The sequence below is a fragment of the Cynocephalus volans genome, chromosome 10 (genome assembly GCF_027409185.1).
Source record: "Cynocephalus volans isolate mCynVol1 chromosome 10, mCynVol1.pri, whole genome shotgun sequence".
Classification (NCBI taxonomy): Eukaryota; Metazoa; Chordata; class Mammalia; order Dermoptera; family Cynocephalidae; genus Cynocephalus; species Cynocephalus volans.
The window spans coordinates 30,083,511-30,107,185 of NC_084469.1; the positions used below are offsets into that span (position 1 = coordinate 30,083,511).

The 23,675-nt window shown below is 38.7% G+C and overlaps 1 protein-coding gene across 1 annotated transcript; it reads right to left on the reverse strand.

The window, feature by feature from the left end:
• Window positions 1–12,140: 12,140 nt before the first annotated feature.
• On the reverse strand, window positions 12,141–13,070 carry LOC134389340 (olfactory receptor 1A1). Its single transcript, XM_063112884.1, has one exon. The coding sequence runs from the start codon at window positions 13,068–13,070 to the stop codon at window positions 12,141–12,143; it is 930 nt and encodes a 309-aa protein (XP_062968954.1).
• Between the last annotated feature and the right edge of the window lie 10,605 nt (window positions 13,071–23,675).

Genomic DNA, 23,675 nt, shown 5'->3' on the forward strand with positions numbered 1-23,675 from the left:
AGGCTAATCTATTATGTACTCAGGTCAGGGTCACAGCCCATTGAAGGGAGGTGTTCCCTGTGGTCATACTAGGGATGAGAAGAAAGATTTTTAACAGGTATTAAAAGTGACGTGATGTTTATCGAGTAACACACAAGCAACAGTTTTATCTTGAGACTACGGTTACACTAAGCGAGGGCTTCCCTGGCTTAGCATACCAAGCCCTATCAGGTCCAGGGGCTATTTTATCTATGATGGTGGCAGGGCGAGACCCAAAAACTCCATAGGGAAATAATAATAGTCCCTTTCTGTATAATCTGATCTGTGGGGTTGTGACACCTCATGGTATTTGACCTTTGTCCTATTACTGATGGAAAGATCTCTAACCCCTTTTCTATTCCTTCACCCCAGGAAGACAACAGGGAGAACCAGCATGGTTCAGTTTGAATATCCCAGGCCAATGGAGTGTACTCACTCCAGGTACTATGTCCTGAGGGGCTGGCAACAAGAAGTTATTTTTGCTTCCCCGTTGAGGTCTTAGTGAATATCCCAGGCCAATGGAGTGTACGCACTCCAGGTACTATGTCCTGAGGGGCTGGCAACAAGAAGTTATTTTTGCTTCCCCATTGAGGTCTTAGTGAAGTCTCTAAAGTCTTAATTTGCAGTCTTATGGCCACAGTCCAAGGCTCCATCAGTGTGTCCAGCGGGGAGGGGGTGACCCGATCTGGCCTCTCCTTCAGTGTCCACAGGGCTTCTGCTAACCTCATTGTCCACCCCTGCAGGGTGTGCTGTTCTGTATTCAAGGCCCCCTAATGCATTCCATTGTATCTTTCTAAGAGGCCTGCTCCAGTTGTATTATAGGGAAGATGAAACTTCCAAGTGATGTTATGGGCATCGTCCCGTTGTTGTACCTGTTGCCCAGGTACAACAGTGAAATGGGTGCCTTGATCAATCAATGACTTCAGGGGTTCCATCGGCAGCCATGAGTTGTGTCAGTCCTCTGATTGTTGTTCTCTGGGTGGTCCATTTGCTGGGGTAAACTTGCATAATACCTGTACAGGAGTCTACATAAGTTAATGCATAACAAGACTCTTCTGATAAGGGGAGTGGCCCTATATAGCCTATTTGCCAATGATTCAGGGGTGCATCTCCCCTACACATCTGTCCCATCTCTTGGGGAAGCTTACGTGGATGTCGTTCTGCGCAGACAGGACAGTTCTGACAAGCAGTCACAATGTCAGCATACTGGATCGATAGCCCCCAGGCTTTGGCCACTTCCCATAGTGTCTTTTGTCCAGTGTGTTTCATTTTCTTGTGTAACCAGGCAGCCATATCTTCAGTGGGGGCTTCTACCAGCCATTGCACATTGGCCAGGGCGTTAGCCTTGTCCTTGCCCAGGCTGCCCAATGGGTTGTACCCAGACACATGGTACATAGTCACTGATTTATATTGGCTGATTGCATATATATCTTGCCACATGTCCTGACCCCCCAGGGGCTTATTCATGATCAGCCAGTCCTGTTTTTTCCATTGGGGCAGCCACAACATGAGACCCTATCTCTCAGTACAGATGGTTACGAGGCCTTTCTCTTTGGCTATACCATCCATACTGCTCGCAGTTCAGCCTATTGGCTGATTTGCCTGGTGCTGTCCATCTATCCAGATGATATCAATTGACAGTTGGTATGCAATGGCTTTCCATCAAGAGGGATGCCCTCGACAGGAGCTGTCAGTATACCAAACCTCTTTTCTGACACTGGAAGCACATCTTCCTTAATGGGGAAGGGGGTCAATACTGTGGGTTCAGCAAGCAAATTATCTGGGTCCACAAATGTGATGGGTCCCAATAACTGCTGTAGTTTGTGGCTCAAGTGACTTGTGGATAACTTACTACAATGTTGAGGGTAGGCACGCCACTTGGTCATCGTAGTAGTCTGAGCACCGGAACCACAGCGTCGCATGGAGATGTCATGAATCCATCCAGCAATTGGCAGTGCAGTCCTCACTGTCACAGCTGCCTGTCCAGTGACTGGTTCTGTGACTAGCAATGCTTGGCAAACAGTGTTTACTTGCTGCTCTGTGGGGCTATCGGGCCTCTGTTCCTTTCCATGTCTGGGACCAAAACCCTATGGGGAGGCAAGCTTTCACCTGTCATTGCCATAACATCCAAGAATAGCCCTCCTGGGAAATTTTTATTTTTTTAATTTTGTTGATATACAATGTGGTTGATTATTGTGGCCCATTACCAAAACCTCCCTCCCTTCTCCCTCTCCCCCCTCCCTCCTAACAATGTCCATTCTGTACGCTTGCGGAATCAATTTCAAGGAATCGCAATTGTTATGTCTTATTCCCCCCTCCCCGGTTTCTTTGTGTGTGTGTGTGTGTGTGTGTGTGTGTGTGTGTTTATTTATTTATTTTTAGCTCCCACAAATAAGTGAGAACATGTGATATTTCTCTTTCTGTGCCTGACTCGTTTCACTTAATATAATTCTCTCAAGGTCCATCCATGTTGTTGCAAATGGCAGTATTTCATTCTTTTTTATAGATGAGTAGGATTCCATTGTGTAGATATACCACATTTTCCGTATCCACTCATCTGATGATAGATATTTGGGCTGGTTCCAACTCTTGACTATTGTAAAGAGTGCTGCGATGAACATTGGGGAACAGGTATACCTTCAACTTCATGATTTCCATTCCTCTGGGTATATTCCCAGCAGTGGGACAACTGGGTCATATGGTAGATCTATCTGCAATTGTTTGAGGAACCTCCATACCATTTTCCATAGAGGCTGCACCATTTTGCAGTCCCACCAACAATGTATGAGAGTTCCTTTTCCTCTGCAACCTCGCCAGCATTTATCGTTCAGAGTCTTTTGGATTTTAGCCATCCTAACTGGGGTTAGATGTTATCTCAGTGTGGTTTTGATTTGCATTTCCCAAATGCTGGGTGATGTTGAGCATTTTTTTATATGTCTGTTGACCATTTGTATATCTTCCTTAGAGAAATGCCTACTTAGCTCTTTTGCCCATTTTTTAATTGGGTTGCTTGTTTTTTTCTTGTAAAGTTGTTTGAGTTCCTTGTATATTCTGGATATTAATCCTTTGTCAGATGTATATTTTGCAAATATTTTCTCCCACTCTGTTGGTTGTCTTTTAACTCTGTTAATTGTTTCTTTTGCTGTGCAGAAGCTTTTTAGTTTGATATAATCCCATTTGTTTATTTTTCCTTTGGTTGCCCATGCTTCTGGTGTCATATTCATGAAGTCTGTGTCCACTCCTACTTCCTGAACTGTTTCTCCTATGTTTTCTTTAAGAAGTTTTATTGTTTCAGGTGGGCATTTAATTCTTTAATTCATTTTGAGTTGACTTTAGTGTATGGTGAAAGGTATGGGTCTAGTTTCATTCTCTTGCATATTGATATGCAGTTATCCCAGCACCATTTGCTGAAGAGGCAGTCTTTCCCCAGTGTATAGACTTGGTGCCTTTGTCAAAGATCAGACAGCTGTAGGTGTGTGGGTTGATTTCTGGATTCTCTATTCTATTCCATTGATCAGTGCGTCTGTTTTTATGCCAGTGCCATACTGTTTTGGTTATTTTAGCTTTGTAGTATAGTTTAAAGTCAGGTAGTGTTATGCCTCCAGCTTTATTTTTTTTGCTCAGCGTTGCTTTGGCTATGCGTGGTCTTTTCTTATTCCATATAAATATCTGGATAGTTCTTTCCATTTCTGAGAAGAATATCATTGGAATTTTGATGGGGATTGCATTGAACTTGTATATCACTTTGGGTAGTATGGACATTTTCACTATGTTGTTGTTCCAATCCAAGAGCATAGGATATCTTTCCATCTTCTTGTATCCTCTCTATTTTCTCTCAGCAGTGGTTTGTAGTTCTCATTATAGAGATTTTTCACATCCTTGGTTAACTCAATTCCTAAGTATTTTATTTTTTTGTTGGCTATTGTAAATGGGCAAGCTTTCTTGATTTCTCTTTCTGCATGTTCACTATTGGAGAATAGAAATGCTACAGATTTTTTGTGTGTAGATTTTGAATCCTGCTACTTTGCTGAAATCCTTTATCAAGTCCAAGAGTTTTTTTGTAGAGGCTTTAGGCTGTTCAATATATAGGATCATGTCATCTGCAAACAGGGACAGTTTGACTTCATCTTTTCCAATCTGGATGTCCTTTATTTCCTTCTCTTCTCTGATTGCTCTGGCTAGTACTTCCAACACTATGTTGAATAGGAGTGGTGAGAGTGGGCATCCTTGTCTAGTTCCTCTTCTTAAAGGAAAAGCTTTCAGGTTTTCCCCATTCAGGATGATATTGGCAGTGGGTTTATCATATACGGCTTTAATTATGTTGAGATACTTTCCCTCTATACCTAACTTATAGAGGGTCTTTGTCATGAATGGATGTTGAATTTTATCAAATGCTTTTTCAGCATCTATAGAGATGATCATATGGTCCTTGTGTTTGATTTTATTAATATGATGTATCACATTTATTGATTTGCATATGTTGAACCAACCTTTCATCTCTGGGATGAGTTCCGCTTGATTGTGGTGAATAATTTTACATATGTGTTGCTGTATTCTGTTTGCTAGTATTTTAGTGGGGATTTTTGCATCTATATTCATTAAGGATATCGGGCTGTAGTTTTCTTCTTTGGTTGTATCTTTACCTGGTTTTGGTATCAGGATGATGTTTGCTTCATAGAATGAGTTTGGGAGATTTGTGTCTGTTTCAATCTTTTGATATAGTTTGTAAAGAATTGGTGTCAAATCCTCTTTGAATGTTTGGTAAAATTCTGCTGTGAATCCATCTGGTCCTGGGCTTTTCTTTGTTGGGATCCTTCTGATAACAGCTTCAATCTCCTTTATTGTTTTGGTCTGTTCAGATTTTCTACATCTTCATGGCTCAGTTTTGGGAGCTTATGTGTGTCCAGAAATTTATCTATTTCCTCCAGATTTTCAAATTTGTTGGCATGTAGTTGTTTATAGTAGTCTCAAATGATTCCTTGTATTTCAGATGAATCAGTTGTAATATCACCTTTTTCATTTCTAATTTTTGTTATTTGAATCTTCTCTCTTCTTTATTTTGTTAGCCATGCTAATGGTTTGTCAATTTTATTTATCTTTTCAAAATATCAACTTTTTGATTCGTTGATCTTTTGTATTGTTTTTTGGGTTTCAATTTCAGTGAGTTCTGCTCTGATCTTAATGATTTCTTTCTGTCTGCCCAACTTTGGTTTGGATTGTTCTTGTTTTTTTAGTTCTTTAAGGTGAAGTGTTAGTTTGTTCACTTGCCATCTTTCCATTCTTCTGAAGTGAGCATTTAATGTGATAAATTTCTCCCTTAGTACTGTTTTTGCAGTATCCCACAGGTTTTGGTATGATGTATCATTATTTTCATTAGTTTCAATAAAGTTTTTTTTTTTTTTATGTCTTTTTGTGACTGATAAGGGGATTGCAACCCTTGGTGTGGCCTCGCCAGCACCGCGCTCAGCCAGTGAGTGCACCGGCCATTCCTATATAGGATCCGAACCTGCGACGGGAGCGCCCCTGCACTCCCAAGCACTGCACTCTCCCGAGTACTCCACAGGGCCGGCCCTCAATAAAGTTTTTGATTTCCTGCTTGATTTCTTCTTGGACCCATATGTCATTAAGTAGAATGCTGTTTAATTTCCATGTATTTGTATAGTTTGCAGAATTTCGTTTTTTGTTGATTTCTAATTTTAATCCATTGTGGTCTGAGAAAATACATGGGATAATTCCAATTTTTTTGAACTTGTTGAGACTTGATTTGTGACCTAATATGTGATCTATCCTGGAGAATGATCCATATGCTTATGAGAAGAATGAAAATTCTGAGGTTGTTGGATGGAATGTTCTGTAGATATCTGCCAAGTCCAATTGGTCTAGAGTATTGTTTAGTTCTTGTGTTTCTCTGCTGATTCTTTGCCTAGATGATCTGTCTAATATTGACAGTGGGGTTTGCAGGTCCACTGCTATTATGGTATTAGTGTCTATTTTCTTCTTGATGGATCAATCATTTTGTCATTAAGTAGTGTCCCTCATTGTCGCTTTTTATGGTTTTTAGTTTAAAGTCTATTTTATCAGATATAAGAATAGCTACTCCAGCTCGTTTTACTTTTCTGTTTGCTTGGTAAATCTTTTTCCATTGTTTCACTCTTAGTCTATAGGAGTCTTTATGGGTGAGGTGGGTCTCTTGAAAGCAGCATATAGTTGGGTCCTCCTTTTTGATCCAGTCAGCCAGTCTGTGTCTTTTGATTGGGGATTTTAAGCCTTTTACATTAAGAGTTGTTATTGAAAGGTGTTGATTTATTCCTAGCATTTTATCGGTTGTTTGGTTGTCTTAGGTGTCTTTTGTTCCTTGCTTTCTGATTTACTGTTTGTTTTCTGTGTTTGTTGGTTCCTTAGGTTGTAGATAGCCTTTTTGTTTGCTTGTTTTCTCTTCATGAATGCCATTTTTATTATACTAGTGGGTATTGATTTTTCTTGGGGTTTTATGGCAGTGGCAGTTATTTTTCTGGAACCAAACCCAGTACTCCCTTGAGAATTTCTTGTAAGGGTGGTCATGTGGCGGTGAACTCCCACAGTTTTTGTTTGTCTGAGAAATATACTATTTGCCCTTCATTTCGGAAGGATAGCCTTGCAGGGTAGAGTATTCTTGGCTGGCAATCTCTGTCTTTTAGTATTTTGAATATATCATGCCATTCCTTTCTGGCTTTTAGGGTTTGTGATGAAGAGTCTGATGTTAGTTTTATTGGGGCTCCCTTATAGCTGATTTGATGCTTCTCTCTTGTAGCTTTTAAGATTCTCTCTTTGTGTTTGAGTTTTGCCAATTTGACTATAACATGTCTTGGAGAAGTCCTTTTTAGGTTGAATATGTTTGGGGATCTTTGACCTTCCTGGACCTGAAGATCTGTGACTTTTCCTATACCTGGGAAGTTTTCTGCCAGTAGTTTGTTGAATATGTTTTCAATGCAATCTCCTTTTTCCTCCCCTTCTGGAATACTCATGACTCTGATATTTGAGTGCTTAAAGTTGTCTGTTATCTCTTAGATTTTCTTCAATGCCTTCAATTCTTTTTTCTGTTTTTTGGTCTGCTTGTGTTATTTCAAACAGCCTATCTTCAAGTTCAGAGGTTCTCTCTTCAACTTCCACAAGCCTGCTGGTTAAACTCTCGGTTGTGTTTTTCATTTTGCTGAATGAATTCTTCAGTTTGGCAAGCTCTGCTACATTTTTTTTCAGGGCATTGATTTCCTTGTACATTTCTTCTTTCAGGTCCTGTATACTTTTCCTCATTTCATCATGTTGTATAGCTGAGTTTTCTTGTATCTTGTTCAGTTTCCTTAGAATTATCACTTGAAATTCCCTGTCAGACATTTTAAGGGTTTCTTGTTCTATAGGATCTAGAGCTTGAGAGATATTACCCTTTGGTGGTGTACTTTCTTGATATTTTGTATTTCTGGTATCTTTTCTTTGATGTTTATTCTTTGTGGCAGGGGGTTTTACAGTCCACAATTTTGACACTGTTGTCTGACTAAGATGTTGCTGTGGTTGCCAATTTGGTATGGCTACCTCAGTGTCTACTCATTTGGCCACTAGTGCCTTGTGTGTGTGGTTGCCTCAGGTCTTGGGCCTCTTTGGGGAACCACCTTTCTTGTCAGCATGGACTCGGCCGGGCTGCTGGGTCACGCGGTGGTACTGCAGGGTGTGTGGTCTCTGCTGAGCTTCCACCTTCCCTGCTGGACATCTCCCTGTTCCACACACACTGGGCTGGGCTGCTGGGATGCCCGGAGGCAGTGCAGAGTGTGTGGTCTCTGCGGAGCTTCCACTTCCCCTGCTGGACATCTCCCTGCTCTGTGCGTGCTGGGCTGGGCTTGGGATGGAGCTGGGTGGTGGTGGTGAAGCCTACCTGCTGGATCATGCAATGGTGGCCCCACAGGACATGTGGTCTCTATGGAGCTTCCATCTCCCCTGCTGGATGTCTCTCTGCTCCATACGTACTGGGCCAGGCTGCTGGATCACGCTGCGGTGTGATCTCTGCGGAGCTTCTGCCTCCTCAGTTTTGGAGGCTAGGAAGTCCAAAGTCCAGGGAACACTGCTGGTGAAGGCTTTCTTTGGTGATGACATCAGTGACAGCAGGGTATCACATTGAGAAGATGGTGGAGCAGAGAGAGCAGAGAATGTATACTTTTAGAGAAAAAAACAAACAACTTTCTCTGCTTTGAGTTTTGCTCAAACCCATGGCCCAGTGCCACATCATTTAAATTATTCCCATGGCTTCCTAGGAAACCAGAGGCAGGAATGGAGGGTGACAGCTGTGATTTATGTTATTGTCGTGTGCTTCTTGTGGAATTCCTTGGCACCGTCTTTAGCACTGGATAAATTTTCATTGACTGAGTGAAGGTGGTCACTATGGAAACAGCAAAGAATCATTCTTCTCTCCTGATTCCAAGTTAAAAAATTTCTGGATGAGCCCATGCTTCCCACCTCTGCCCTATAGCTCAACTATCATCATGGTTAGAGTGTCCTCTCTACTTGTCAAAGTTCTAAACATGTTTCCTGCTAGTGCACACATCCTGACTCACTTATCTATCTCTGCTTATTAGTTTACATCCCCTCTATGGACCATCTTTGGGGTCAGGGGAAGAGCATTGGGCATGAACAAAACTGGATTCTGATCAGAGATCTTCATCTTTTTCTTTTTAACATTTATTTATTTTTTAATGGGCATATATTGATTGTATATATTCATGGGGTACAGAGTTATATATCAATGCATGCTTACAATGTGTGATGATCAAATCAAGGCAATTAGCATATCATCATAGCAAACATTTAGCATTTCTTTGTGATAAGGGCATTTGAATTCCTCTCTTGTAGCCAACTGAGAACATACAATAAACTATTGTTAATTACAGATGCCTAGCACTACTGTAGAACAAGAGAACTTATTTTTCCTATCTGTGATTTTGTATCCGTTAAACAACATTTCCCTATCTCCTCCTCAAGATCTGAATCTTTCTAATTGAAAATCACTAAATTAGTCACTTTGTCTTTCAGAGATATGACTTCCTTATCTGTAAAGGAGGGCTCATACCATCTATTCCACAGGACTATTTTGAGAATTAAAAAGGACAATCATATATGTGATATGCTAAATGCATACATCCACATACATATGTATATCTGATATTTAGTGAAATGGCTACTTTCTTGGAACCTACATGGCACATTTTGAACTACCTCTGTAGTGCTTATTTCCTTTCTTGTGTTGGTTGTTGTTCCATTTTTTCAAAAACAATTATTGGAGTGCCCACTCGACAGTACTGTGACGAACACTGTGCTATGTGCTAAGGTTGATATAAAAAAGGAGAAAGACACATAGTTTGACTCAGAGGGACATCAAGTTTAGATTGTACAAGTGTCTTCCTTCCTCCACTAGAATACTCAGTCTCCACCACAGCCCCCTTTCTTAAAATTTAGTCATTCTACATTTTTCTAAGATGATTTAATCTACTTCCATAACTCTGCTTATCAGCTCCACTCTGATCCATGCAGTGTTAATTTTGCTCCAAAGCTTTGCATCTTCTTTCTACTATTCAGTTTAATACCTCTGCAAGAGTCACCAAAACCCTTAAAAACATGCCCCAAATGGAACAAATCCCTCAGAACTCTGAGCATCAGATATGCGACCATCCCTCCTCCTAGGGCCCAGGTTCTGATAACACAACATTTTACCTTTTGTTCCCCTAGTCCTAGGGGAGTAATTTTTTCCTGCAGTTAGTAATATCTGGGTGACACCAGGATGTTTTTCCCCCCTTTAGTCTCTATCAGGATATATCTATGTATCTCCTTCCCTGTAGGCAGTCTTCTTGGTTTAAATATACCAGGTGCGATTCCTGTTTCCTGAATGGATCCTAAGTGATGCTAACTGACATGCCAGCTATATAGTCTTTTCCAGACTTTGTCAATTCCAGGCATTGGTACATGAAGTAATTTAAATTACAGTGTTAATATTACTTTTGGGCAGCATGTTTGATGGAATCAAAGGGAAATGGCTGGGACAATGACTTGACATATAGGTCAATGGTTTTTATTTGTAGTTACAGCTATAAACATTCATATGGATTCCTATGATTATTGTAGGAAAAAAATAGGGGAGATCAACTCCTCTTGCCTAACCTACAGCAGAGAAATAATGAGTTTGATCCATCGCTTAGGTAATACAGAATTTCCTAAAAGTTTACATTTCCTCAGCTCTTCTTTTATAGCATCCTCTATGGCCCTTATTGGAAATATATAAAAGATCTCATGTCATTTGACCTTACTGAGTTTGCCCAAAGCAATAAAATTAACTTTGTATCCATTATTTGAACATAATATTATAGGATTCACGTTGTATTCATTTAACACAATGTTATTAAGTAGTAACTATGTGCCTGCTTTTTCTAAGTGCTGGAAATACAGCAATGAACAAAACAGATTCCAAACCTTCACATTATGGTAGGAGGAGACAGGAAATAAATAAATTTACATAATATTTTCACTGGACAAACTTGAAAATTCTCTAAGTGAAATATCTTTATTCCTTTCATTATTTGGTCATTCACTCATACATAATATTTATATTCACTTGTAATCAAATCCTTTTTGGTTACAAAGAAGATAATTGTGAAACAGTAGGGTGTTATAGGGTCCCAGAAAGCATTAAAAGGTGAATACCATCATCTTCCAACATTCATGGACAAATTCTTGGCAATGTGAATTATCTAGAGAAGATAACAATTTTATATTTATAATGGCAGTTAAAAAGAGTAAATGATAAAACAACTTGCGCATTTGTTCTAAGATGCACTCAATCCACCTCTTCAAAACATTATCCTATTTGGAAATAAGAGATTTATGAACAATCATTTATGCTACTAATAATTTGAAAAACTTTTATGATTTTCTTAGAAATAGATTCAAATCATACATATGGAGTTCCTTAGTAGGTATTTAGTGACCTGCTGGATTGACTCTCGGTGTATTGGGGGATTATCACCTATATAATCAGGACTAGGCACCAGAGTCAAAGCCTCATCTTCCCTGGACCATGCTGGAGAAACATGGTCAAATCATTTTCAATACTGCTCTTTTTTATTTATACGTTATTTGGCAATCAAGTTTTTTTCTTTGTAGCTTTATTTTATGATATAGTTAATTAAACGAGCACTTTTTGTATTAATTAAATCGGAATCTTTATTCCTTTTAACTGCAATAAGTGTGTTGATGGCTGCCACTTTAGTAAGTTTTTACAGAGAGTCTTATGATTGTTAGAAACAGTCTAGTTTAATCACCTATGCAGTAAGAATAAAACATCTCAGGTAAACAAAGTCTTTAAAAATGTTTTAAAAGATTTTAAGGATAGGTACATAATATGCAATCTGATTATCTTTAATCATTATCAGATTATATTTTAGACAAATATTTTCATTCTTTTATTCCATGTCTACCAATACATATTGGATGGTCTTTCTTTTCTTCCCTCTTCCTTCCTTTCTCTTTCTTTCTTTCTTCCTTCCTTCCTTCCCCCCTCCTTCCCTCCCCCCCCCATTTCTTTCTCTCTTTTGCAGCTGGCCGGTACAGGGATCGAGCCCTGAATGGATGAACTTTACATGATGAAGATTGTGTAGACACCGTAGTATGTTAAGACAGCTCCTGCCCTCAGAGGATTGCAAGCCTAGTGGGGGTGATTTAACATAATAGTCCAGTGAAAACTGACATGTGAATAGTGACTCAAAGCATGAACTCTTACAATCCACACTCTGTGACACAGGGAGGGCAGAAATTATTATTCCTAATATGTAGAGGTGGAAGTCAAGGCTCAGAATTTTCTAACTTGACTCTGCTAGTCAATCAAATAGCTGGGACATGAACCCAATATTCCTGTGCTGCCACTTTGCCAAAAGGAGCAGAAGTATGTTGAAAGTGATAATTTCAGTAAGAATTCTTATCAAAATGTTACAAAATTTCTGAGAAGAGAGATTTCAGGCTGAAAAGACCAAAGGTGGTTTCTTGGATGGAATGACATTGGGGGTGGATTTTCAGGTGTGTGTTGCAGTCTCCAGTGTATGTCCTCACATGGGTTATGAGAAGATTCTCTTGCTGAAGAGTTTCCGCAGGGCAGCCTTCATGTCCCGGTTTCTCAGACTATAGATGAAAGGATTTAACATCGGGGTCACTGCGATGTACATTACAGTTATCACTGCATCCTTTAGGCTATAAGTTGTGAGAGGGCGGAAGTACATGCCCATGACTGTCCCGTAGTACAAAGAGACAACTGTGAGGTGGGAACCACAGGTGGAGAAGGCTTTGAGCACACCCTTAGTGGATGGAACCCGTAAGACTGTGGAAAAGACCCGAACATAGGAGATAATGATGAATAGCAATGGCATGCAGAAAACACTAACCCCGAGGTACATCATCTTCACATTAAAGTGGATGTCAGAACAGGACAGCTTGAGCAAAGGGGTAATGTCACAGTAGAAGTTGGTCACTTTTTGGTTGCCACAAAAGGACAGACTAGCTGTGAGCACAGTGTGGGGGAGGGCATTTGCATTTCCAATCACCCAAGATGCAATAACTAGCAGAACACAAGATTTTGGACTCATGACTGTTGTGTAGTGAAGTGGGCGGCTGATGGCCACAGCACGATCATATGCCATCACAGCCAAAATGTAGCTGTCTGTGTTACCCAAGGCTATCATAAAATACATCTGTGTTAGGCATCCCCCAAAGGAGATGGACTTGCTACCCAAGAGATGGTTAGCCAGCATCTTAGGGATGGTTACAGATGAGAAGAAGACGTCCACCAAGGAGAGGTTGGCGAGGAAAAAATACATGGGGTTGTGAAGGCCAACGTCAGAGTGAATGGCCCAGATGATGAGCAGGTTTCCAATCAATGTGACGGGGTAAATGACCAGGAAGAGGATGAAGAAGAAATATTCTTGTTCCTGCTCACCAGTAACTCCCAGGAGGATGAATTCCAGGGTAGAGGACTGGTTTTCTTTTCTCATGGCTTCTTCAGCATGAAAGGGGAGAGGAATTCAGAATTATTAGTGAAGTTACTGTGTTTAAGTATTTTCCTTATCCATCAGTTTTGACTCAAGGGATCAGGTGTCTCTCCACCTGAGTTTATAAAATACCCAATATTTTAGGGGAAAAATCTCTGTTGGTCAACGGGACTAATTGTCATCCACCCTCTGGACACTTATGCTTAAGAAGTGAGCAATCTGTCAATGAGAGATGCACAACCTCCTTGTTCCCAGCACCACCACCCACACACTTAGGGGTTAATCATTTAACAGAAAAGTTAATATTTTATAGTCTAGACACTTTGTTAGCTTCTTACAGAAGTCAAAAATATGTGAACAATACAGTTTATTCATCTATTCATTCAACATCTAAGACATAGTCTCTGCTCTCAAGGACCTCATAATTTGATGGAGAAGCCAGATTCACACTAATTTTATTAATATGATAATGAAGGGCTGTATTTGGGAGTTCTTGACAAAATACTCTTGCACAAAAGGTCTGTTAGTAGAAGGATTATCCTGGAAATAGAAATTATTCCATTGAACAATCTCAGGATGATCCTATATCCCAGGAGATAATAGGTATCTACAGTCATATGGAAGATTGTAAATCACAAGGACCACTAGATTTAGGTCCTACCAAGACAAGGTTAGTGAATTTTCTCCCCAAGCCTTCCATTTTCAGAGTAGACTTTCACCACCTCCTTCGATAGGTTTTATGTCTTTGGCAAATGCTCAAATATATGTAATCACAATGATTTTCTCTTCAGTCTCCTCTCCCTGTTTTTAATTATTTCTTTTGTTGACTGTGCATCTTCATAGCTAGGCTTTAACCACTAACTGGAATAAACTCTTATGTCTATATCTGTAGGCTTGCACCCTTCCCCCCAGATTTCTATGCTCAATCATCCTGTCAACATTTCTTACCAAAACCCATACAGTGCACATCCAAACTAGGTTGATTCTAAGGTTTTTTTGGGGGTGGAAAACCATATCCTACTTATTTTTATCTCCTCCAGACAGATTATTATAGAGTGTTGCTCATTACATACACTAATAAGTTTTTACTCACTATTTCTTGAGTCAAGTCCAGGTTTATTTCTTGTGTTCTCTCACAAGCACAATCACCTAGTTTATTCCTCATGTCTACAACTGATCTTGTTGATTCTTCATTTAAAGCAATTATTACATTACTCAGCTTTTCTACTTAATGTCTGAGTGTTTAGCTTAGACCATCTTCTTTTCTACCTGAAATACTGTAATGCTCCCTTAACTGCTTGACTACAGATTCCCTCCTCTTTGACCCATCTTGCACTCTAAGGCATACTAATAATGGCAGAGATTACTAGCTGCTTAGTCGAATCCATGTTGTACTCTTCTTCCTGGGTACTCAGGTAGACTACATTTTCCAGCTTCACTTGCAGTGAGGTGTAGACATGTGACTAAGGTCTAGATAATCCACTTATGCGTTTTAGTTGTGGGCTTCTCCACACTCTCCCTTGTGCCAGTTGGATGTGAATGGCAAGGAAGGTGAATGGGAGATGGAGTCACATGGTGGGATGAGCCTGTGTCCCTAGTTCTCCATATCCAGAAGAGCCACCCACCACCAAAAATACCCACTGAGACTCTTACATAGGAGAGAAATAAACTTTTATTCAGCTTAAGCCATTTCAGATTTGTGGTCAATTTGTTACACTAGCCCAAGATATCATAGATAATTCACTAATTTTTCTAAAGAGATCTCGTCTCAAAAATTAATTAAATCTATAATTAACTTATTCTCCAATTTTCAGTGTCTTTTATAGTACATGTGTGAATTTAATGCTAGGCATGGGGGATGTACATCTAATTATCTTTATAATTTCTGCACATAAAGAAATTTGGTTTTCTTTCTTAAGATGCCCTTCCCCTTTTCACACAGAATCATAACACCTCAGGTTTCAAAGGGTTCAGTAAACCAAGGAGGGCTGAGACTACGGTTAGCTCATGTGGTATGACAGTGTAAAATTCCAGAGGAGGATTCTGGGCAACATGGCATAGTAAACTGATATTGACATGTCCCACTCCTATTATAACACATAGAAATTATACATCAATATAAAAGTAAAATAACAACAACAAAAACAAAACACATAATCAAACCTAAAAGAAAGAAATGGAAGTATTTTGGTATGAGGAAAAAAACAAAACAAATCTCAGAGCAAGAATTGTAAGCCATAGCTGATGCTGTGGTGGTCCCTTGGGGTTTCCAATCAGGAATTAGGCCGTAAAGGCAAGAGTATGGGATGTTTATGTCCCTCTTGTGCAGGAAATGTGGCTGCAGAATCATGTGAAGCAGGGAGATTACTAGAACCTTTGTAAAAAAACACTTGAGGTGTTGCCCTATTTGTGAAAAGAGCACTAGAAAGAATTCTGAATTCTTTAATTTCTTAATTAAATTAATTTAATTCCTTATTTCTAATAAGAATTAGAAAGGAAAGAGCAAAAGGATACAATTCATAGAAAATATGATTGTCTACAAAGAAAACCCAAGAGAATCTCTAGATAAACTAAGAGATTTTAGCAAGGTTCTTTAAGCCAATATTTAAAAAATCAATACTGTTCCTATACCCAAGTAATATTAAATTAGAAAATAAAATTTAAAAAGACGTCTCATTCAAAATAGCAATAGAAAGTTTTGAGAAATCTAGAAATAACTGTAACAAAAAAGGTCCAAAATAGATTTATTATTAAAAATTAATAAACTTTAGTGAAGGACGAAAAAAGAAATCTAAAAAAATGGGGAGATAAATAATGGAAAGAAAGTCTCAATGTTGTAAAAATGTCAATTCTTTCCTAATTAATTTCCAAATTCAGTGCAATCTCAATCGAAATACCACAGGTTTATATATAGAATTTAGCAAAGTGATCCAAAAATTCATGTAGGATATAATAATGGGCCAAGAAGAACTAAGACAATTTGAGGAAAGAAACTGAGAGAGAAGGAATTGTCCCATTGGGTATAAAAATGATTTGTTGTGTTAATTAAAATATTAGAGTAGTACTGGTATACAGACTGACAAGCAGATCAACAACAGACTAGAGATTTTAGACACAGATTAAGCATTTATTAGAAGGTGGTATATGACATGGATTGGTTTAGAAATAGGCAGGGAAAAAATAGATTGGCTATTTAGTAAGAGTCCTGGGACAACTGGTTACCTATATATGGAAAATAATATAGAAAAACATTTCTTAAGGGATTAATTGTGAAAAGCAAAGCTTCAAGAAATTAGAGGAAAATAAAAGAAAATATGCGCATGATATTAGGGTTGGAATTGATTTCTTAAACAAGGCACAAAATGCATAAAACATAAGAAATACTGTAAATGTTGACTACCTTCAAACCTTTGTATGAAAAGACATCATGAACAAAGGGGAAAGACAAGTCTTAGGCAAGAAGGAAGTATCTTCTATACATATATTTAATAAAGGATTAGTAATCAGAACACAGAGGAATCCTACACACTAATAAGAAATGCACCAAAAATACAGGAGGAAAAAACGGGCAACAGACTTAAATAGGCAAGTCACAGAGCAGAAACTGGCATGGTCAATAAGCAAAAGAAAAGATCTTTAAATTTAAAACAAAATTCAATTAAATATCCTTCATCTTCATTTTATTATTTATAAAATATAAAACTCTGACAATTTCAAGTGTTGGAAAGGAATAGAGAACTTAGTATTAGCATTTGGAAAAAGTTATCCCACATCTAGGAAAACTGAAATTTATACACCTCTGACCCAGCAATTCCACTTTCTGATTAAGCCCTGAGGGAAACTCCAGCACATGGTTCAAGACATGCACAAGGATGTGTACGGTCATATGGGAAACTTAGAAATGATCTGCCCATAAAGGAACAAATAAGTAAATTGTGCTTTTTTCTCATTAATGAATTCTGTGCAACAGATAAATAAATGAATTCATATGGATAACTTTAAAAATAATGTGATAAAAGCAAGTTGCTGGAAGACATATGGCACATCACAAGATATATGTCAATTTTAACACATAAAATAACACACACATATGTAGTAAAAGTATAAATCCTGAAAGGGAGTATATTACCAACAATAGAAGAGTGGTTATCTCTGGAGTGAGAGGGAGGGATAAAGATAAGATTTTGGATGGAAACAAAAAGAGTTTCAAAAGTATCTGTAATTAATATGTACTTAGGAAAAATTTGGAGCAAATAAAACCTAATATTCCATTTGTTAAATTTGTATAATGAGTTTTTGTTATGTTATTCTCTGAGTTGTTCTGATGTTTTGAGAACATCATAATAAATCAATTTTTAAAAATAAAGATTTTACATGTTTACATGTTGATGATTTGGTCGGAAGTATGGCCATGGAGCTGGGTTGCTCAACTCCCTGTTTTTCTGGAGGTAGGTGAAGAGGCTGAGAATAAATAGCAGTTTATTTACACCGGGAAGAGGGATCCAGGGGCCATATGTCATGCCAAGGGAGATGGGTTCAATACAAGAATGATTCAGTTTAAAGGAAGCAAAACTGAAAGTGGATCGAGTAGGGATAGATTCTAACAATCTTTTGCTAACACTATTTAATTGCCAAGTGCTACCCTCTCCCCCAGGTTATTCATTCTGTGTACACCTGCTCTCTGGCCAGTGGTGACTTCTAGCTTCTTAGCCTCTTTACTGCATCTCAGGTAACCAGCCCAATTATTGCACTTTCATCTCTCCCTCCTAAAAAATGGGATAATCATGCACACTTCCAAAAGATGTCAGTCCTCAGACAATCTGTTCATACTTTCACTTCCCTATTAGAGGGTGGCCAAAGGACAGTGGAGAAATCACACAAACTTGGGACTAGAATTCATGATGCTCAAGTCCACTTGGACGTGCACACTCTTCAGCAAACCTCCCTGTCTTCATTATCATGGAAGTGCATCAAAACCTTTGCCACTTTTTCTCCCAAGACTCATAAGGAAAGTCTACTTGCATCTAATATGCTCTCACCCTTATTCTCCTCTGTCTCCTTAGCTATTTTGCTCCATCATTTTTTTTCAATTGCTGCATTTTCTCTCTCCAATATCTACCACAACACCAGCTCTATCCCATTAACCGGCAAACATATTGTAAGCTCTTTAGTCATTCAATGAATCTTCCTCAATCTTGTAACATTTTCTAGCAATGCCTCTTTTTCTTATCTCTGTTATTCCTTCCTGAATCAGGCTTGTTTATAGAGACTCTGTTTACCAGACTGAAAAAGACATGTATAATATGCAAATGTGATTGGGTGTATGTCATTAAATCGCTCACTCTCTACCCATTAATTAATCGATGACATCCAAGTTCCTTATCATGGAGAAAACCTCAGGCAAAAAGTTACCCTCAGTGAACGGTAACCTCAGGCAAAAATGTGTTATATATCTTTATCAGGAGCTGAAGGTACAGTGCAGGCCAGGGAGTAGGAAGAAATCAGCCTGGAAAAGAAGTTGATTTATATTGTGGAGGATTTTGATCCAATGCGAGGACTTTATTCATCAGGTACTAAGAATTACTAGAGTAGATGTGGGTTCCACTAACCCTTTCTGGAAATAGAGATATGCAGCCTTTTGTTTAATGTAAACACAGATATTTGAGCATATACACTAAATGACTAACGAATGTAACAACGTTTTGACCGACAGTCTGGTGCAAGGACAACCACAAGGTGATAGAAAAAGGAGTTCAAGAATGTAAGAGTTGCATCAGAAAAGGAAATTGTTGGTATGATCAGTGTGGGATCTGAAGAAACAGGGAACCAGAGGAGAGAGGTTTCTGAGCTTAGCGGGACTTGAGAATAGAGATCCACAGTGCTGGATATTAGAGTGTTGTCACAGGGAAAGATGATTTCTATGGAAACCCAGGAGAAAGAGGTAAAAAGACCTTATACTAGAAGGGAGAGAAGTCAAGAATGCTAGAGGCATAGTTAGAGCCTTGAGTTCAGTGGAAAAAAAATCAGAGTCTCAAACATTGCTGCACCATTAGTATCCACTTTCCTGGACAGTATTTGTGTCCTGAGATATCAGTCACATGAGTGTGATGGTGCTAAGGGCAATTTTTCAGAGACAGAATAGGCCAAATACTTCCCCTTGTCGTCTGGGGGCAATAGACAAGGCCAAAGACTCATTCCTCTAATGTTTACAGATTTCTCTAATAGTTCAACTCTCTGGTGGTTTACACCATAATTAGGTGAAGCAGCCTGTCAGAATGCACCATTGGATGTAGGCATGAAAGGTGTCTTTGTAGCTCCTTTCTAAGACAATGCGCTTGGATGAGTATATGTGCACACAACATACGCTACACACACTGTATTACTTCAAATACTGTAGACAGAGCTTAGGAAGTAGATCAAGCTCAGAATTGAAATCAGCAAATTAGAATTGCTCCTTCCTGATCCTTTGCTCATGGACAAGAGCCTAAGGAGAAGCGTGGTCACAGGAGAAGCTTTTCTCTACCTTTTGTCCATCAGATCTTGAGAAGTTAGGTTCTGGAGTTCAGCCAAGCTTTGTGCTTTAGCTCCATTACCTCTCTGTGTGACTTTTGGCAATTCATTTCAACTGATAAATAACATCTGATAAAATGATGTAATAATTCTACTTCGTCTGATTAAATAACATAATAATCTCCTTACCTCTTGGGGTTTTGTGAGGTTCAAAGGAAACAATGTGTAGTGCAGTTGCTGGCTGTCTACCCCTTGATGCTGCTGCCATGCAGACTTTCTTCTCATGTATAAGCCCCTACCTGTGGCGTCAGTTCAGATGCTGTCAAATGGGGTCCTCATCCTGTGGCCTTCACTTGTCTTCCACAAATAGGAAGTTTACAGCCAGCTGGTCTAGCCCCTGCTAGCGTTCATTTTTGGAGGCAGACATGCTGGAGGGTGGGTTCCTGGTCTTCAGTTGCTGAGGTGGAGAAGACAAGACTGGTATGGTTTGGAAAGAGGAGCCTCGAGTTTCCAAACCATGGAGGAGAAGAGGCAGAAAGAATTGTCTTGGATGGATCCTGAAGACAGAGTCTAGTTTCCTCAAGGAAGCAGGGTGAGTCCCAGAACAGAGAAAATTGGGAATTAGTCACCAGGTTATAAAGTCTCCTGAAATATAACTCTCCCAGGTCTTCATTCAGGCCAAAGTCAGAGTAATTGTTGAGACTCATTCGCACTCCTCCCACTATGCTCTGAGGGGACAGAGTGGCTCTCAAGAGTCATCTTTCCCTGAGGAAGAATGAATGAGAGGGTTTCCTGAAGAGTGTGTCTCCAGGGTTCATGCTCTGGTCTGACCTATTCCAATCTGCTTGTTGAGATGTGACCTCGTCCCCTCTGTTGTTCAGCACAAACTCGAAACCACTCCTTGGGAGCTAGAAAGACTACGATACAATTGAGCTCCTCGTCTTTCTTATAGCCCATGCCTAAGCCTTTCTGGGGTTAAGTGTGGCAAAGAAAAAGAATTATATTTCATCTTTTCTCTAGGATTTGATTGAGGGCTTGGGTGGAAATTATACTTTCTTTAATCTAACATGCTAAAAACAGGTCTCCAAATTTTTTAGGTTCCAAGAGATGGAGAGGGCCTAGATGTTGCAATGACAATGGGAGTGCAAATATCTCTCTCAGATCTTGATTTCAATTCTTTTGGATAAAAACCAAGAAATGAGTTTGCTGGATCATATATGGTAGTTCTATTTTTAAGTTTTTGAGGAATTTCCATACTGTTTTTCACAATGGCTGTACCAATTTACATTCCTAATAGCCCCCTTGATGAACATCAGTTGACTACATATGTGTGGATTGATTTCTGGGCTCTCCACTCTGTCCCATTGGTCTATATGTTTGTCATCATGCAAGTAATATCCTCTTCATTACTTTAGCTTTGTAATATACTTTAAAATCAGAAAGTCTGACGTCTCTAGATTTTTTCTTCTTTCACAAGATTGTTTTGGCTACTCATGTGCTGGAGTCCAGCTCCAGCTGGTTCTTGGAGCCCAAGAAGGATGTGTGGAGTCGGCGAAAAGAAAAAAGGAAGAAGACGGACCAAGGATGTCTAGTGCATCAGTGGATGAGGAACAAAGGCCGTTCTCCTTTATTTATACCATGTCTATCCTCTAATTACATAAAGCAAACATTTTTCATCAAGTTAATATTAAACTATGAACATAAAATAGGTCAATACAGTATTTAAATCACTCCTTTTTGATTATAGTGAATCATAACTTTTTAAGGAACTACATGTCATTATTTATAAATCATTATCTTTAGGAAAGTACATGTCATTCTTTAAAAAGTGACGAAAGTAGTGAGTTACCTCAACCGATTGTCTTCAGTCAGTCACAGATCATAATCTCCCAGAAAAGTCCATATCATTCTTCAAAGTGAAACAAACTTAACCAGCAAGCAAGAGTTTCAAACTGAGGTCTGTGGTCAGTGGCCAGAGTTCTCCCGGTTGGCAGCACAAACGGTTTTTAAGTAAAACATTTAACCCTTACAACATATGATTTACATATCCATCACCTATTTTGATGTTAATTTTTTATCTTAATCAACTAAAGGCAACAATTATTTAAAAAGCACATCCTTTTATAATATGAATTTAGCTATTTGTGTAAAATGATTCTTTGTTTAAAAATTTTTGAACAACTTAAAAGCCCAAACCTAACTGATTTTTTCATAAACAAAACTTTAATTTTTTTGCTCATATTTAATCTTATCATATTATATATTTGTCCTCTATATATGGCCCTGTATAAGAAAGAGGGGGTCTATCAGCTCGTACATGTAGCATGCCATTTTTTCCTCCAAGAGCCCACCAAGACTTTTAATATTTAACCAACACAATTGTCGTCTCTGTCAGTGAAAACCAAATCCATGCATGGTAAAATAATGACCCGAGCAACTTGTACCTTGGCTAACTTTACAGGTACTTATTGTTATTTTACTTTGCTCCACCGCCCCATCTGTCCATCCGTATAGGAAGGCTTCTTGGCTTCTTTGTACCTTCTTTTCGGAACAATAGTTAGAACAAATCATGGACCCAGGTGTACTTTTCAATATTTTTACCTGGGTTTCATTAATCAAATCAAACTTGTTTTTATTAACTCAGAGGTTTCCCAAAAGGCCAGTTTCGTTAACCAAGAAAAATGTAATTTCATTTGTATCATTATTAAAGGGTACAACTGCCACCTCACACCAGATGCACAAGAGCATAAACATTCCCATGAAACATCTAATTATTTCCAGGGGGGTTGATGAGCACATGCAATCTAGAGAACACCGGAATAGGGATTTTCAGGAAAACTTCCCCAGGACCCCTTGCCACACATACGGAGATTCTCCGCAGCTCTGCTGAATGGAGAACCGTTCTCCTTACATTCCCACGCCGGAGTCCATGGGCGCATGGCTTCCGACACTCATGGTATTTGTGGTTCCATATACATTTTAGTATTACTATTTTCTATTTGTGTAAGAAACGCCATTGGAATTTTGATAGAGATTGCATTGAATCTGTAAATCATTTTGGGTGATACTGACATTTTAACTATATTGTCTCCCATGATTCCATACACATGAGATATCTTTCCATTTGTTTGTGTCTTCTTTAATTTCTTTCATCAATGTTTCATAGTTTTCAGCCCATATGTCTTTTACATTGAATAGAATTCAATGTTTTTTGTTAGTTAAGTTTATTCCTAACTATTTTATTCATTTTGGTGCTATTGTGTAAGGGATTGTTTTCCTAATTTCCTTTTCGGATAGTTTGTTGTCAGTGTGTAGAAATGCAACTGATTTTTGTATGTTTATTTTATATCTTGCAATTTAACTATATTTGTTAATTGTTGGCCATTTGGGTATCTTCCTTTGAGAAATGCCTTTTCAGCTCCTTTGCCCGTTTTTAAATCATATTATTTGTTTTTTCACTGTTAAGTTGTTCGAGTTCCTTGAATATTCTGGATATTAATCCCTTGTCAGATGTGCAGTTTGCAAATATTTTCTCCTTTCTGTAGGTTGTGTTTTCACTCTGTTGATTGTTTCTTTTGTTATGCAGAAGCTTTTCAGTTTGATATAATCCCATTTGTTTATTTTTTGTTGTTGTTGCCTGACTTTTGGGTTCTTATTCATAAAGTCATTGACTAGTCCTAATTCCTGCAGTATTTCTCCTATGTTTTCTTTCAGGAGTTTTATAATCGCAGGTCTTTAATCCTTTTTGAGTTGATTTAGGTATATGGTGAGACATACAGGTCTAGATTCATTCTTCTACATATGGTTGTCCAGTTTCCCAGCACCATTTATTAAAGAGGCAGTCTTTTCCCCAATGTATGTTCTTGTTGCATTTGTCAAAGATCAGTTGGCTGTAAGTATGTGGTTTGATTTCTGGGTTCCCTATTCTGTTCCATTGCTCCGAGTGTCTGTTTTTATGCTAACATCGTGTTGTTTTTCTTACTATAGCTTTGCAGTATAATTTGAAGTCAGGTAGTTTTGTGCCTCCAGCTTTATATATTTTTTTTGCTAGAAATTGCTTTGGCTATTTGGTGTCTTTTGTTGTTCAATATGAATGCT

Excerpts from the sequence above, each read along its gene's own strand:
- LOC134389340 (XM_063112884.1), bottom strand. The coding sequence starts at position 13,070 with ATGAGAAAAGAAAACCAGTCCTCTACCCTGGAATTCATCCTCCTGGGA.